Source organism: Microcaecilia unicolor, chromosome 2, assembly GCF_901765095.1.
Source record: "Microcaecilia unicolor chromosome 2, aMicUni1.1, whole genome shotgun sequence".
NCBI lineage: Eukaryota > Metazoa > Chordata > Amphibia > Gymnophiona > Siphonopidae > Microcaecilia > Microcaecilia unicolor.
The window spans coordinates 220,098,863-220,116,880 of record NC_044032.1 but is presented as its reverse complement, the minus strand read 5'-3'; the positions used below and the strand labels follow the sequence as shown (position 1 = coordinate 220,116,880).

General features: G+C 42.9%; 1 protein-coding gene across 1 annotated transcript in view; it reads left to right on the top strand.

The window, feature by feature from the left end:
* VPS13A (vacuolar protein sorting 13 homolog A) overlaps window positions 1-18,018 on the top strand; it is a 556,982-nt gene that overhangs the window by 364,819 nt on the left and 174,145 nt on the right. The window contains exons 54-56 of the mRNA XM_030193720.1: window positions 891-1,123; window positions 6,160-6,313; window positions 13,141-13,287. Coding sequence (XP_030049580.1) covers window positions 891-1,123; window positions 6,160-6,313; window positions 13,141-13,287 — 534 coding nt within the window. The remainder of the gene's footprint in view (window positions 1-890; window positions 1,124-6,159; window positions 6,314-13,140; window positions 13,288-18,018) is intronic.

The following is an 18,018-nucleotide window of genomic DNA, read 5'->3' as shown; positions in this document are numbered from 1 at the left end:
TTGGCGCAAGAAAATGCGTATAAGGTGCTTACTCGATGATACTATACATCTGATAGAATGAAGCGCATATTTCGTAATATGTCTAATGTATGTTGGAGGTGCAGGACCCAGAAAGGTACATTTCTACGTATCTGGTGGCATTGTGCTTTGATAACCCCCTTCTGATTGTGAGTGATAAAAGCAATCTCAGTTATGTTAGGACCTCTTTAGTTTGTAGCCCCACTGTTTGCCTGCTGGGATTGCGTAATGAGAGGGAATCCTGGTGGGAGGGTAAGATGATGCAATGGGGTTTAGCGGCGGCAAAATGCCTTATAGCATTGCACTGGAAGAGCACAGAACCTCTAGCTTTGGATGCATGGAGGTGTAAGTTGGGTCAACTAATTTATATGGAACGCCTCACAGCACAACGTAGGGACTGCTTTTTACCTCACAAACAAGATTGGGATAGACTTCAAAACTGTTTAGCTCATACCTGGGGGTGGGGGGGGTTGAGAGATTATATGATGGTCAGTTCAGTTGGAGGGAGCGTGGGTACATAGGAAGGTGGGATGCTGGGGAGATTATCCTGACAAACACACTGGGCAATCAGATAGAGTTGGGGGTTAAGGTGCGAGCGGGGTGGGGGGGGAGGAAGGAGTGGGGGATGTTTGTTTGGTTAGATGTTGATTTTTATTAGAGGGAACTAAAGTGTTTGTATACTGAAGTCTAGGAGAGGGGATTACTTGGTGTGTGACTCCATATATTTATTTTGCTGGTTTTGCAATGGTATTGTACAAGTTGTTCCTATACATCTTTAAACTACAATAAAATATTCAATGATAAAAAAAATACTTTATGGTTTCACATAGCAAAGCAAAAAACAAATATGAATTGAACCTTTTGTTTTCTAGGACAACATGGAAATGATGTACCTAGAAGAAAATACAGTCTATTTAGTCTCATTTTTTGAAGGCTTGCAACGGATTGTACTCTTTACTGAGGATCAAAGTGTGTTTGAAGCAACACGTGAAAGTGAAAAAGCAGAGTTGGCAGAACAAGAAGTCACAATATCATTACAAGATGTTGGAGTTTCTTTAGTGAATAACCATACAAAGCAAGAAGTATCCTACATTGGTATTACAAGGTATAGTAATATGAATGATGAATAAAATGATTGTGACATACTGTATGTTAATTAAACAAAATTACCTCATTGGACTTAGCACATTATTAATCTGTACAGATTTACCGGGTACTACTGGGTAATTTGGTACCCATAAGAATGATTGATCAAGTTAAGTAACTTTGGAAGCATGATTTGTTATACCCCTGCCAGAAACTTGTTTTCTTTAATCTCTGAAATCTTTAAAGAACAATACTTTGTGAAATTTGAGGAAGGTAGTTTGAAGGAAAACTACGAAAATTATTTTCTCAAAAGATAAATAATGCTGCTAATACCTCAAAATAATTTTTTTAGGATAGTTCGATTTTCGATACAACAGAATTATCTCAGTCTTCTTATACTGTTGTTCCAACTTCCAATGCTTTGGCAAAATATTTTCAAGATAATAAATTTTGATGAATATTATAAACTTTATTACAATCTTCAAATGATCTGATCTTTTTTCAGTCTTCTAAAGATTGATCATGTCCAGCAGATAGATTTTGGTTAGAGTTTGATATATGCTCATATAATACTGTTGATTGGTTCTTTAGAAAATATTGTAGTAAGTATTGTCAGTTAGATTCTTGTCCATCTTAGCTTATTACATCTGCACAATCTTTTTTTTTCTGGAGGCTTTGTGTAAATGGTTAAATCAAGTATTATTGAAGGGGGGGGGGGGGTCCATCACAGTTAGGTCACATTATGTTAACCCCAACACCAAAGAATACTAAGTATAATTTATTGGAAATATCAAATTATCGTCTAGTGGCTTCAATACTTTTGTTTACAAAAATACTGGTGACAGAACAATTACAGAAATATCTTGAAGGGCACAATATATTACATGAAGGACAATCTAGATTTAGACAGCTCCATAGATAGTATAGAAACAGTTTTGACTATGAGTATTGCTTAATAGAGGATACAGGGAGGTTCTGTTACAATTTGATTTGTCCTGTGCATTTGATTTGGCGATTATAGGAAGCTGCTGATTTTGGAGGAGTTAGGTATCTCAGGTTGAGTATTGTCATGGTTTAATGGAATTTTAACTTTTTGTTTGTATGTAAAAATGTGTAATTCTGATTCAGAATGCTGGTGCCCACAGGACTCACCATTGTTGCCATTATTATTTAATGTGTACTTCAGCTCATTAGGTTATGTTATAAGTCAAGCAAGATTTAAAATATACATGTATGCGGATAATATTAAAATTTTTTTACCTATTGTAGTCAGGGTGATGACATTCCAAGTAAGATTGCAGACTGTATATGTCAGTTGGAGGAGTGGAATTTTGTCCATTTTCTAAAGTTGAATAAGGCTAAAACTAAATTCTTGCTGATTAGTCAATCTTCTGAGATATGGAATGACAACATCTTGAAATTAGCAAATCCGCAATTTAAGTTTGAATCCAGTTTAAAATTATTGGGTATAATTTTGACTAGTTCATTGAGCCCTGATTTGCAAGTTCAAGCACTTGTAAAGAAAACTTCTTACATGATAAAAAGCTGCAAAGGGTTAGAAATTGTTTTGATCAAGAAGCATTCAAACTTGTAGTTCAGAGTTTTATATTAGGACAGTTGGATTATTGTAACAGTATTTATTTGGGTTGTTATATGCTCTTATTGAAGTAATTCCAAACAATCCAGAACATGGCAGCTCGTCTTATTTACTCTGCTCATAGATTTGAAAGGGCTTCTCCCTTGTTGTTTAAATTACGTTGGCTCCCAATCGAGGCCCAACTCCATTTTAAACTGTGTACATTTGTGTTTAAGATACTTTATGGGGATACTCTGCTGTATATGACAGATTTAATCAGTTGATTGCCTAGATCTAACAATGTTTTTTCTAGAAACCCTTTGCTGCTATGGTTTCTCTCCCCTCAAGGTATTCATTCTGCATTGATTTTTTTTTTTTTTTTTGCTACCTTCCAGTATTTGGCAGCTCAGATTTGAAATTCACTCCTGCCTGAGGTTAGAACCATTCTAACTTATATGGCCTTTAGAAAACAGTTGAAAACATTTGTTTAAAAAATATTTTGACTAATGTATGGTTGCTTATGTATTGATGACAGCATTTCTTACTTTTAGGCTTCAAAATCTGTTGGGCTTGTGTGTATGTGTTGTAATTGATGTAATCCGCACTGAACTTCTCAATTGTGCGGAATGTAAGCAAGTATCAGTATTGGTCTTCGTGATGTGGACTAGTGGGATTTCTTTTTTAGATTATTATTATTAGCATTTGTATAGCGCTACCAGACGCACACAACGCTGAACACATGACACAAAGAGACAGTCCCTGTTCAAAAGAGCTTACAATCTAAATAATACAGACAGACAAGACAGTTACGGGTGAGGGAAGTAATGGGTGAGAAGGAAGGAAGGGACAAGGGGAGGGCAATTGAGTATGGCTAGGAGCTAAAAGCAGCAGTGAAAAGGTGGGTTTTCAGCATAGATTTGAAAACAGGTAGAGATGGAGCTAGACGTATAGGTCCAAGAAGTCTATTCCAGGCATAAGGTGCCACGAGAGAAAAGGAACGAAGCCTGGAGTTAGCAGTGGAGGAGAAGGGGGACGACGAGAGATTTGTCCAGTGAGCGGCGTTCACAGGGAGGAATGTAGGGAGAGATGAGAGTGGAGAGGTAATGGGGGGCTGCAGAGTGGATGCATTTAAAGGTCAGTACGAGAAGTTTAAACTGTATGCGGAAGCGGACAAGGAGCCAGTGAAGTGACTTGAGGAGTGGGCTAGTGTGGGTATAACTGTTCTGGCAGAAAATAAGTCGTGCCGCAGAATTTTGAACAGATTGGTGAGGAGATAGATGGCTGAGTGGAAGACCAGTGAGAAGTAAATTGCAATAGTCCAAGCGAGAGGTGACAAGGGTGTGGATAAGGGTTCTGGTAGCGTGTTCAGAAAGGAAGGGGCGAATTTTGCTAATGTTGTAGATAAAGAAATGACAGGTTTTGGCGATCTGTTGAATATAAGGAGAGAGAGGAATTAAAGATGACTCCAAGATTACGAGCCGAGGAGACATGGAGGATGTGAGAGCCATTAACAGAGAGAAAGGGGGACGAGGGGAGGTGGGTTTAGGGGGGAAAATGAGAAGTTCAGTCTTAGTCATGTTTAGCTTTAGATGGCGTTGAGACATCCAAGCAGCAATGTCGGACAAGAAGGCTGAGATTTTGTCCTGGATCGAGTTTGAGATTTCAGGGGTGGAGATGTAGATCTGAGAGTCATCAACGTAAAGATGGTATTGAAAGCCATGGGATGAAATCAGGGTACCAAGGGAAGAGGTATAGATGGAGAAAAGGAGGGGTCCAAGGACAGAAGCTTGAGGCACACCAACAGAAAACAGGATGGAAGTTGAAGAGGATCCACCAGAGTGAACACTGGAAGAACGAAGTGAGAGGTAAGAGGAGAACCAGGAAAGAACAGGGCCCTGGAATCCAAGCGAGGACAGCGTATCTAGAAGTATAGTGTGGTCAACAGTGTTGAAAGCAGCAGATAGGTCGATAAGGATAGAATAGAGGCCTCTGGATTTAGCCAGTAGCAGGTCATTAGAGACCTTGGTAAGTGCAGTTTCAGTAGAGTGAAGAGGGCGAAAACCAGATTGGAGTGGATCAAGAATAGGTTGTGAAGAAAGTCAAGACAGCGGTGGTGAACAACACATTCAAATAATTTGGAGAGGAAAGGGAGATGGGGCGATAGTTGGAGGGACAGGTAGGGTCAAGCGAGGGTTTTTTTTTTAGGAGTGGAGTGACAACAGCATGTTTGAAGGCCATAGGAACAGTTGCAGTAGAGAGTGAAAGATTAAGGATGTGACAGATGACTGGGGTGATAGCAGGAAAGAGAGTGTTAAGTAGATAAGTGGGGATGGGGTCAGAGGAACAGGTAGTACATTTAGAGGAGGAAAGAAGAAGGGCAGTTTCTTCAGTAGAATCTTCTGAGAAGGAGGAAAAAGAAGGAGAGTAGGGGGGTGAGGACTAAAGGAGAGAGAGGTGAGGGTTTGGATGAAAATTCAAGGTTAATCTTATGGATTTTATCATGGAAGTGCTCAGCTAGGGTCTGAGGAGAAAGAGATTATAACGTTATGTGTTTTCTATTTGCAATTTCTTTTGCCTATTCTTTATTGGATTGTTACAATATTAAAATCTAATTAAAACACTTTTAAAAAAGAAATATTTCATTTCATTTTCTCTGATCTTCCTTCCCTGAACTTCGTTAAGTGTATTGTTCTTTTGTCATCTTAATAAAGAAAGAGAGAAAAAGAACTTAAATCATATGCAGACCAAGAACTGTTAAAATGTAAAACCTGTAATAGCTTCCAAGATGTGTATGAAATCTAAACAGGTTCATTTTTGGTGTGATAAAAGTAGCAACATACGTTATTGACTCTAATAATGCCGTGGTTTCAGTTTCTCTGAAAAATGCTTGAATTAGATTGGTAGATTTTGTGCTCTTCCTTCAGAAATTTTATTTGTCAGCTGATGTTGCTAACTATATTAAAGATTTTATTTATTTTGTTGAAATCATATAGAGCCCCTTTTACTAAGCAACGGTAAACCCTGCACAAGCTTACAGCTCGTTAAACAGGAAGTACCGCTGGGCTACCACAGCAGCCCAGCGGTACTTCCCACCCCTAGCGTGCCATCATATCCGGCATTACAAAAATATATTTATTTTTGTAGCGCCGAGGTGTACCCAGCGGTACTCGAGCAGTGCCACACGCTGCCCAGTTACCACTGGGTTAGCGTGGGAGCCTTGCCACCACCGGCCATTTCCTGTAGGAAAGAAAGACTTCCCTTTTACCTGCTGCAGTAAAAGAGGGCCTCGGAGTGTGTGAAAAACATGTGCCGATGCCAGCTCAGTCCCCATTTTACCACAGCTTGGTAAAAGGGGCCCTAAATATTTCATATTAATTTGTAAATAGAGATTTAAAACTTTATCCTAGTTTATTCTGTGCTTCTGGTTAAAATCAGAAACTAAATTTGTTTTTGTTTTTATGACATTTTTTTTTAACAAGTTCGGATGTAGTTTGGGAGACAAAACCCAAGAGCAAAGGACGGTGGAAACCAATGAGCATTAAACAAACAGAAAAGTTAGAGGCAGCACTGAAGGAGTATAGAGAGTCTTCTCTTCTAGAAAATAAAATTGTTGAACTGGAACCAAACTTGCAGGTAACATTAAACTTTTTATGTTTGCTTGTATCAGTTTGATATTAATATTTGTGATCAGTTTTAGCAATCTGGGGAAAGCATAGCTAGTTTGCACAAGCTAGTCAAGAAGGGTTTTTGTCCAGTTTAAAAAATATATATCACCTTTATATATAATTTTTTTGTTTAGCTTTATATCTGTGCAAGAAAACTTTATTTAAAGACATGCTTAAGAACTCATAATCATTTAATTTTTTATTTATTTTTAGGGCAAAGGGTGAACTACATTTGTATCATACCTACTGAGCAGAAGTATGAGACAGAGCTCAAAAAATCTTGGCTCAATTTCAATAATGTCCTCTTTTAAATTAAAAAAATAAATAAAAATAAAAAATTGAGAGCCAAAAAAGCTGAGGATCCATGGTGACTTTTTGTTGAATATGTGAGGAAGTATAAACTAAAACAGCGTATTAGGAAATGTAATATTTCTATAGTAAGTTAGTGGTTATTTAAGAGCACAACATAACCCAAGGTGTGATCCAGGGTACAAATGAACTAAGTATTTATCCCTGAGATTCAGAATGTGCTTCTGGCCCTAAGTGAGATTTCTACTTAGCTAAGAACTTCTTACATACACATTTTCAAACCATTACCAGAGTCTGTAAGTGAGCATAACTCTAGAAAGCTAGTCACTAATTTATTAACTTCAGCAACAAGATTGGGAAGGTGTTGTCCATAGAGAAGACATTTCCAGAGGTTTTGTGGTGGTGGTTTTGTTGTTGTTTTTTTAATCTCCTGGAATTATTTTTAAGGGATTATGTCCTCCTTACTGCCTTGAAGGCAATCCCACTCTCATTCTCCTCACCCTACATTTAGCCCCACCTTATCCTCTCTTTCCATTTCACTTAGGGCCCTGTGATTGTCGCTGGTGGGAGAAATAGTGTGTACATATGTGTGAGATAAATAGATATATATTAATGTTTATTTATGAATTAGGATTTGTCACCTTTTTGAAGGACTTCACACAAGATATTGCATATGTATGTGTATGTTGTAAGAGGAGGATAGGAAAAGTGTGTTAGTGTGTTCCAGCTATTCCTGGGTGTTGGGAGGGAAGGAAGTGGGTAGATACACATTTGCTACCAGCTTCTTCTACTGTTCCATCTGTGTTCTCCAAGTGCATGTGCACTGATTGTATGGGGCTAGCATATAGCTTTTAAGATGTGAAAAGCATGATTTACATGGAAAAAATGGTATAGATGTACAACAAAATTGCATCTACTTTTACACAATTTGTCTGTAGCATTCCTGGTGATGTAGTTCAGGCAGGTTTCCTAAAAGGATAGAATCACCCTGGTGAAGTTAGAAGTAATCCTGTAGGATTGAGGAAGTGACGTCACTTCACGAAATGTCAGCCTAGTTGCTTAGAGGATGAGCCTCTGCCATAACTATTTGCAAATCCAACAACATCGACACCTGTTTCTTGTAGAAATAGGCTTGGATGGACATACAATACATTTGTGAAAATGAGTAAATCTGCCTCCACACAGAAGAAGGTCCTGGAGCGCACGGCAGGATGATCGGGGAGGAGGGTGGTGAGTTGCCATGTGTCGCCAGAATGCCTGTCTCAATCTGATTCGGACTCAGCGTTATCCTTGGCAGAAATGCGGTTGCCACCATCAAAGAAGGGGATATCTTCCGAGCTGTGAAAGTTTCTGACCAGAATTCAAGGAGAAATTAAAACGTCTAAGGAGGAGATCCTGCAAAGCATGGTGGCGCTAAGCTCTGACCCCCAGGAGCTTGGGGGAAGAGTTGAGGACGTGGACTGAAAATGGAAGAACAAGCTGAGATGCTTAATACCCATACTACTAACATACGTGATTTGGATAAAAAGTGTGCTGAGATAACATACAAATTGGATGACTTGGAAAACAGAAGTCACCGGAACAACCTTCGGCTTAGAGTGGTCCCGGAAGGTGACCCGACCGAGGAAGTACAGGTGATTGTTCGCTTTCTATGCGCAACATTGCTGGGCTTGGCAGCGGGAGCAGCCCCGGTGGAACTGCAAAGAGTGCATCGGTCTTTGGGCCGATGCACAGATAACAAGCCGCGAGACATAGTCAAATGCTTTAGTAGATTTGCGGAGAAAGAACTTGGACTCACCCGGGCACAAAATATGCCGGACTTGGAGTTCAACGGATCTAAGGTAGCGGTGTATCAGGACCTCTCTCAATATACGCTGCAGCAGAGGAGACTGATGAAACCAGCACTGGATATATTAAACAAGGAGAAGATTACATATAGATGGGGATTCCCGTTTTTGCTGCAATTTACATTGAAGGGTTCAAAACACAGAGCTCGGTCACTGGCAAGTGTCTGGGAGTTGCTGCACGCAGCAAGTTTGGCAGCGTCGGTGGCTCCGCCAAACACGATGGCACCTACAACGCGAGCCAAGCTTCAAAGATGGCAGAGGGTGTCCGCGTCTTCTAAGAAGTCCGTGCAAAACACCACCCCTACTGCTGCAGAGACATGAATTAGACAATTTCTCTATTCATTGCTGAAGCGTAGTTGATTCATTTGGAGGACTGAGCCCTGGGTCACTGTTCTCTTGGAAAGGTTGTATACTGTGCTTATATTTAGTATGAGAGGGCAGTGTATGGGGTGTAGTGTTGGTATGGTGATGGGCTGTGCGAATGGATTCTTGGGGAGGGGAGGGTACAGGGGAGTTGGCTACATGTGTTACATCAGCGAGAGTATGAGGAAGGAGGAGCGAAGTGTTTGGTGTGAGGATGAGTAAGGGGGAGGATGGTAGCCGTTGGATGTTAGGGTGGAAGAGTAGGTGGAGGGGGGGGGGGACTTATGAGTGACTGGGTTGTATGAGATGGGATAGTTCATTTCCTTGAAATCCCATTCAGGGGACATAGGTCCGCTGTCTAGTGGGTGTAGTGGGACAGAGGGGGGGATGAGGGGGAAGGTGGAGAGATGTTGTGGGGCTGTGTCCAGATTATAAATATGATTGTAATGCAGACCAAGGAACCTACATGCTTGAAGTGGAATGGGTCCCCAGGACTTTTCATTAACATGTGCATCATACAAAATACTGGTTGTTGATGAGTGTTGATTTAAACGTATTGTCTTACAATGTCAAAGGCCTTAATATGCCACAGAAACGACAAAAGCTCTTTAAAGAACTATTGCAGCTTAAGCCACATGCTGTCTTATTGCAGGAGACACACCTTCGTCGGGTGCATGAGAGGCTTCTCATTCATCCTAGTTATCCACTTACTTGGTTCACCTCATCTGAATCCTCCAGGAGGGGTGGTGTGGCAATATTGATTCACTCGGTACATGCCAGGGTTATTAAAGTAAAGAGAGACCCGGGAGGGAGGTTCTTATACGCTCATATAGTTATTGATGAAACAGATGTTACATTGGCGACCATTTATGCCCCGATTGAGAAGCAACAGTGCTTCTACAACCAAGTGCATAATAATCTCTCTGAATTCACTCAGGGCTCATTAATAATTGGGGGGGGGGGGGGGGGGGGGGGGGGGGGGGGGGGGGGGGGGGGGGGGGGGGGGGGGGGGGGGGGGGGGGGGGGGGGGGGGGATTTCAATGCCGTAATGGACACAGCGAGAGATTGCACTAGGGTATCATCCATTGGAAACTCCAAATTGTCATTTGCCTTGGGTTCCCTTGTGCACTCCTTAGGCCTCCTGGATATATGGCGACTTGCACACCAAAGAGATAGGGGCTATACGTACTACTCCCACATCCATGACTCCTCACATATTGACCACATTTTTCTAGATACTAAATTGGTTGAGATGGGCCCAGAGGCGGGTATTGGTAGTATAACCATATCAGATCACGCGACGGTATGGGCCACCTTGCTGTCTATTAGGTCAGAGGTCCAGGATAAAAGATGGACCATGAATGTGGGAGTCCTGCAAGACGTGGAGAGGTGGTGGAGGGTTATAGAAAAGTGCTGAAGGAGTATCTGGAAATTAATATTGACTCTGGTCCCCCTTTAAGTACAGTTTGGGATGCCATGAAAGCAGTAACTAGAGGATACTTCTTACAAGTAACAAGCAGACAGGCCCGTCGCCAAACTGCGCAGTTGTCGAAGTGTTTGGATAGAATTAAATGTTTAGAAGAAAGCCACAAGGTGAAACAGTCCCCCCAAATAATGCAGGAGCTGTGTGATTTGCAGCTCCAGCTAGATGCCATTTACTCATGTTACATCCCTCACCTGAATGGCGGTCCGTGCGGCTGATTCGCTTCCGAGCCTCGTCCCGGCGGTGATAGCCAGCCATGTGGGCTGGCGGCAGCAGTCCTGCGGGGTCCGGTTCCAATGGCCAGCTATATCGCTCCGGCCGTGGGCACGGGTCCAGCTTGATTGGACAGCCATCGTGCCGTGGCCAGCGGTCTGGCGGCGTTCCGGAAGCCACGCCGGTTTCCGGTGCAGGTAGCTCGCATGGCCTGGTTGCATGGGATTGGGCGCCTTTCCCGAGGTTCCACCTTTTCCCTTGCAGGCACCAGTCTGGAGCGTTCTGTGCACCTGCCCATGGTTACTGCTGATGCAGGGACTACTTAAGGCCAGCAGTTCCCTGCACACCTTGCTTCGGTTTCTATGCTTATAGAGGTTTGGTGCTCATCTCATGTGCTCCTTTGCTTTAACTTGCCTACCGTTACTTGACCCTTGGACTGGACCTGATACCTGTTGCTTTGCTGCCTGCCCTGATGTCTGGACTGGACCGGCTTACCCTTTGAGTTTTCACCCGCCTTGCTTCTAGCCTGGTCTGAGTGGCCCAACCCCGTCCGGTTCCCGAAGTCCTGGTGGCCACCTGCACCTGGGGGCTCAACCCCTGGGGGAACGATGGTCGCTTCCCAGTAAAGCTAGGGGTTGTCCGGCTGCCTGACCGAGCGCGGTGCGACTCTAACCACCGTGCTCAGTCAGGGCACAAGAGCTCACTGCTCGAGTCACAACAGGACCATAACTCAGAACACCTGAACGTGTTGCAGGGTAGACAGAAAGTATGTGCATTTGAATTTACTAGTAAAGCAGGGCGTACTCTTGCCATAAGGTTGTGTAAACAAAAGGTGGACCGCACAATTGTGAGAATTCGAGATGGTAAAGGGGGCATGCTTAACACAACCATTCAGATATGTAGGCGGTTTAAGCAATTCTATCAGATATTATATTCGCAAGAGATTTGCCCCGGTCCGGAAGCTATTTATGAGTATTTGACAGCTAACAAATTACCAGCACTTAACCCAGTCCAGGTAGCTGAACTAGATAAAGTGATACCAGTAGAGATTCAAAATGTTATTAAGGGGTTGCCCTCTCTCAAATCACCTGGCCTGGATGGTCTTCCTAATGAGTTTTATAAGAAATTCGTGCTTGACCTTGTCCCAGTGCTTACAGATTTACTCAATCAGATTAGAACTGGAGAGCTTTTACCACCTTCAGTGATGGAGGCCTGGATTGCAGTAATTCCAAAACCAGATAAAGATCATACAAAGTGCGCCTCATACCGCCCTATGTCCATCTTGAATGCTGATGTTAAGATTCTGGCAAAGGTCTTAGCAAATCGTCTAACAGCTATTTTGCCAACTGTTAAATACCCAGACCAGGTTGGTTTTGTGCCACAGAGGCAGGCCATGGATAACATTAGACAAGTGGTTGACTTAATGTATTTGGCCAGAAGAGACAGGAAGCCGATGTGTCTTCTTGGTCTGGACACAGAAAAGGCTTTTCACAGGGTACACTGGTCTTTTTTGTATCGGGTCATGGAAGAGTTTGGGATAGGGCCTGTGTTCTGCGGGTGGATTAGGGCCTTTTATAGCTCCCCTAAGGCCTGTGTGCGAATTAATGGGGGGAACTCTGAGATGTTTACATTACAGAGAGGTACTCTTCAGGAGTGTCCACTGTCCCCATTGCTTTTTGCAGTGGTAATGGAGCCTTTTGCTGTAAATGTACGAGTAAACCCAGATATCTCCGGAGTGCAAATAGGGGAGAGAGAGCATAAGATGTCACTCTTTGCCGATGATGTGTTGTTAACTGTAACCCGTCCGGTTACCTCATTTCCTAATCTTCTGTGCACAGTGGACGACTATGCAGTGGTATCTGGATTTAAAATCAGCATGGCTAAATCAGAGGCTTTGAATGTCACTTTGTGATCAGGGTTGGTGAATACTCTGCAGGACTCATTTTCATTCCGCTGGGCAGTGAAAGGAATTTGTTACTTGAGAGTTTGGTTGACCCTGCGTTTTTTAGAGTTGTATTCTGCAAACTATCCAGGAGTGATTAGAGCAATAGTTCAGGACTTGGAGAGATGGGAGGATTTGACTCTGTTCTGGTTTGGTAGAATAGCCGCGATTAAAATGAATATCTTACCCTGTCTTCTGTACTTATTCCAGGTACTCCTGTTGCAGTTACCAAGGAGGACTCTATCTGCTTTGCAAGATCATATAATGCATTTCATATGGGCAGGAAAACGTCCACGTCTCCCTCGGTCAATCATATCAAGATAGGAAGAAGGGTGGGATGGGAGTCCCTAACATCTATTGGTACTACAGGGCGTCTCAGGCGTGGTGCCATAGATTGGTATCATGCATTGCCGCACAAATTGTGGGTACAGTTGGAACAATTTTCTTTGGGTACAAGGCCATTGGGTGCGTTAGTATGGCTCCCTCAAAAGTATAGGCTTCTGGGGCCACAATGACACCTAGATCTTTTTCTTGGGTGGTGACTATTCTGCTGAACAATTTATCCTATTCACACCGTTTGTTTGCTGCTTCTTTTTCATTATACTAAATTTGAACATAAGTTTATTCATAATTTATAGGTTTGTTTAACTCCAAATGGCACCAACATGAAAGTCATACTGCCACATGAAATCCCTTTAAGAAGAAACTTCTTGCCAGCTCTGAATCTGGAATACAGTGCATCTGCCCATCAGAAAGCCATAAGAGTACAAATCTGCTGGATTCAGGTATGTTCTAAAAGAGAAGCAAAAGAAATGTTTAATGAAATAATGAAAAATCTTAAGGGGATCTATGAAAGGCATGATAGTGTCTATATTAAAGAGAGGAAAATGCCTCGAGAAGCCCCCAACGAATTTTTAAGCTGTTAGGGGCTGAACTTCTTCATCATCGGCATAAAAAAACCTCTCTTTCTAATAACAATGTTGTTCCTTCGTATTTTAAAGATTATTTCTTCTATATTTTACATTTAAACTCTGTCTCACTCAAAACCGAGTTGCACTTAACTTTAAGCCAACATCACATCGTGCGGATCCTTGCTAACACGTGGCCGACGTGTTAGCAAGGATCCGCACGATGTGATGTTGGCTTAAAGTTAAGTGCAACTCGGTTTTGAGTGAGACAGAGTTTAAATGTAAAATATAGAAAAAATAATCTTTAAAATACGAAGGAACAACATTGTTATTAGAAAGAGGGTTTTTTTATGCTGATGATGAAGAAGTCCAGCCCCTAACAGCTTAAAAATCCGCTGGGGGCTTCTCGAGGCATTTTCCTCTCTTTAATATAGACACTATCATGCCTTTTATAGATCCCCTTAAGATTTTTTGTTACTAATTTGGTGTATAAGGAAGAGGGTGATCTCCTCCTGTTGTAATCTTTATGAAATAATGAAGCCAGGAAAGGACAGTATAAAGTACTATTTGCTGAAAATATTTTATTTTTTTAGGCGGACAGTACTGCAGTAAAACCAGGTTCTCCCATGTGTATTAGACTGCCAAATATATCATAAAAGTTGATTCTCATATAGAGAGTTGCACGGGGACAGAAATCCTACCCATCCCCGCCCATCCCTGCTGGAATCTTACCCGTCCCCACCCATCCCCGCTGGAATCTTACCCATCCCCACCCATCCCCGCAAAAATTTAAACCATCCCAACCCGTCCCCGCAAAAATTTAACCCATCCCCACCCATCCCCGTAAGAATGTAATAGTACATAAAAGAAAGTTCCAGTCAGCTCCCTTTCTGGATTTGAGCCACAGCACTGTAAGCAAGGAAGGAATGGAAGTTGGAACTTGGAACTCTGGTGCGCACATGTAAGATTTGTCTCAGATTCACTGGCAGTGTGTGCTGCGAGGCCGCCACATGCACGCGCCAGTAGGTCAGGTGACATCTGATTCTCATACCTGTGTCAGAGCTGAGGTCTGTGCACCAGCCTGGGAGCAAAGAGGATTAATAGTAACATAGTAAGTGACAGCAAATAGACCTGAACGGTCCATCCACTCTGCCCAATAGTCACACTCATGATCAATTCATCATTAAATCAACGAGTGTGATATTATATACTTGATTATGGTTTTTCTTTCGTGTTTCTGGAACAAAGACCACAGGAGTCTATCTGGCCCCATCCTTATGTTCCAACTGCTGGAGTTGCCATCGAAGCCCACTCCAGTCTATTCGTCTTCTCATTTGTGGGACACAGACCGTAAAAGTCTGTCCAGCACTGTCCTCATGTTCCAGCCACTGAAGTTGCTGTCTAAGCCCTTTCCAGCCCGTCCTACACCAGATTGCCATGTATGAGACACAGAACATAGAAGTCTGCCAGGTATCAGCTCTAGTTCATCACAGCCAGAGTCGCCATCTAAGTGTCACTTGACATATCCACACACATGCAGCCATTTAAGGTTAGCTTTTATATAACTTCCATTTTCTAATTAGAGATCCTCTGTGTTCATCCCACGCCTTTTTGAATTCCGTCATCATTTGTGACTCTACCACCTCCTTAATGGAAGACTTTCCATATTTATGCTGTTAAAGCAAAGAAGAAGAGGAGGAGGAGACAGCACTCAAATAAATTGGTATTCGGTAGATGAGAGGCTGGTGCAGGTGCAGCTTACACTTCCACGGGAAGCCCACAGAACTGGTTCCATCCCCACGGGAACCCCGCAGGAACTGCCTCCGTCCCCGCGGGAACCCCGCAGAACTGGTTCCATCCCCGCGGGAACCCCGCAGGATCTGCCTCCGTCCCCGCGGGAATCCCGCGGGTTCCGCGGGATTCCCGCGGGGACGGAAGCCGTGCAGCTCTCTATTCTCATAGAACATAAGATAGTAAGTAAGGAACTGATTCTAACACCAACAGCCAATTGTCTTATTATAAAGCCTTTATCAAGCTCTAATGAGGGTCTATTAGAAATTTAAAAGCATACTGCTGACTGTAGATGTAGTTAAAGAAATATGGTGGCACTTCTGTAGTCTACTACCCAGTGGCGTAGCTAGGGTAGTTGACACCCGGGGCCGGTCATTTTTTTAACACCCCCCCCCCCCCTCCCCCCCGAAATCCAGTACTAGGCATACCGAGAATACAAAACACTCAGGACCTATAGAGCAATTCTACCATACCATAAGCAGTAATTTGTACGAGTCACACAAGGAAAAGGAATGCATCTTAAACACTACAGTGAGCACTAGAACATCAATTCACCTATTGTAAAACGAAAACAGACAGATTAGTACAGATCGTCGATCCTGCACAGTCAATGCCAACCGAAAGCCATGTCTTTTTCACAAATAGATACACCCTAATCCACTATAAAATAAGTAATCATAAACTTTCTATTTAGACAAAAATTAAACTGAACCCCCGATGCCAGACTCTGCATACAATGCAACACCACAGAAACAGAAAATGTCCTCTAGTACTGTGCAAAATATAAAGACAGCAGATGTAAATTTGAAAAAACTAACAAATACCAATCACCACTTTACAAATTAACAAATAGAAATAAAACAAATAATATCATTTTATTGGACTAATACATTTAGCTTTCAGAGGCCAAAACCTCCTTCCTCAGGTCAATTCAGTATAGTACTGTTAGTGTCCTATCCTGACCTGAGGAAGGGGGTTTTGTTCTCCGAAAGTAAAATGTATTAAAATTAGTCCAATAAAAAGATTACCTTATTTACATGTTCTATTATAAACATTTATTAACACAGCTACAATACTACTTTATCCTAAAGCAAAAAAATAAAAATATATATTTACAGTTCGTTGTCTCTGGTTTCTGCTTTCCTCATCTTTTCACTGTCTTCCTTCTATCCAGCATCTGTCTTCGCTCTCTCTCTCTGCCATCCAGTGTCTGCCCTCTCTCTCTGCCCCTTCCATCCACTGTCTGCCCTCTCTCCCTTCCATCCACTTCTGCCCCAGTCTGCCATCTCTCTCTCCCCCTTCCATCAACATCTGGCCTCTATCTCTGCCCCTTCCATCCACCATTTGCCCCAGTCTGCCCTCTTTCTCTCTCCCCTTCCACCCTACTACTACTACTACTACTATTTAGCATTTCTATAGCGCTACAAGGCATACGCAGCGCTGTACAAACATAGAAGAAAGACAGTCCCTGCTCAAAGAGCTTACAATCTAATAGACAAAAAATAAATAAAGTAAGCAAATCAAATCAATTAATGTGAACGGGAAGGAAGAGAGGAGGGTAGGTGGAGGCGAGTGGTTACAAGTGGTTACGAGTCAAAAGCAATGTTAAAGAGGTGGGTTTTCAGTCTAGATTTAAAGGTGGCCAAGGATGGGGCAAGACGTAGGGGCTCAGGAAGTTTATTCCAGGCGTAGGGTGCAGCGAGATAGAAGGCGCGAAGTCTGGAGTTGGCAGTAGTGGAGAAGGGAACCGATAAGAAGGATTTATCCATGGAGCGGAGTGCACGGGAAGGGGTGTAGGGAAGGACGAGTGTGGAGAGATACTGGGGAGCAGCAGAGTGAATACATTTATAGGTTAGTAGAAGAAGTTTGAACAGGATGCGAAAACGGATAGGGAGCCAGTGAAGGGTCTTGAGGAGAGGGGTAGTATGAGTAAAGCGACCCTGGCGGAAGATGAGACGGGCAGCAGAGTTTTGAACCGACTGGAGAGGGGAGAGGTGACTAAGTGGGAGGCCAGCAAGAAGCAGATTGCAGTAGTCTAAACGAGAGGTGACAAGGGTGTGGATGAGGGTTTTGGTAGAGTGCTCGGAAAGAAAGGGGCGGATTTTACGGATGTTGTAAAGAAAGAAACGACAGGTCTTGGCGGTCTGCTGGATATGAGCAGAGAAGGAGAGAGAAGAGTCAAAGATGACCCCAAGGTTTCGAGCTGAGGAGACAGGGAGAATGAGAGAGCCATCAACAGAAATAGAAAACGGGGGGAGCGGGGAGGTGGGTTTGGGGGGGAAAATGAGAAGCTCGGTTTTGGTCATATTTAATTTCAGGTGGCGTTGAGACATCCAGGCAGCAATGTCAGACAAGCACGCTGAAACTTTGGTTTGGATGCAAGGTGAGATATCAGGGGTAGAAAGGTAGATTTGGGAGTCATCAGCATAGAGGTGGTAGGAAAAGCCATGGGATGAGATTAATGAACCAAGGGAAGAAGTGTAGATAGAAAAGAGGAGGGGACCAAGAACAGAACCCTGAGGTACACCGACAGGCAGAGGGATAGAAGTAGAAGAGGATCCACCAGAGTGAACACTAAAGGTGCGGAGGGAGAGGTAGGAAGAGAACCAGGAAAGGACAGAGCCCTGGAATCCAAGTGAGGACAGGGTATCGAGAAGTATGCTGTGATCGACAGTGTCAAAAGCAGCGGAAAGATCAAGAAGAATGAGGATGGAATATTGACCTCTGGATTTAGCCAGTAATAGGTCATTGGAGACTTTAGTAAGCGCAGTTTCAGTTGAGTGGAGAGGGCGAAAACCAGATTGTAATGGGTCAAGA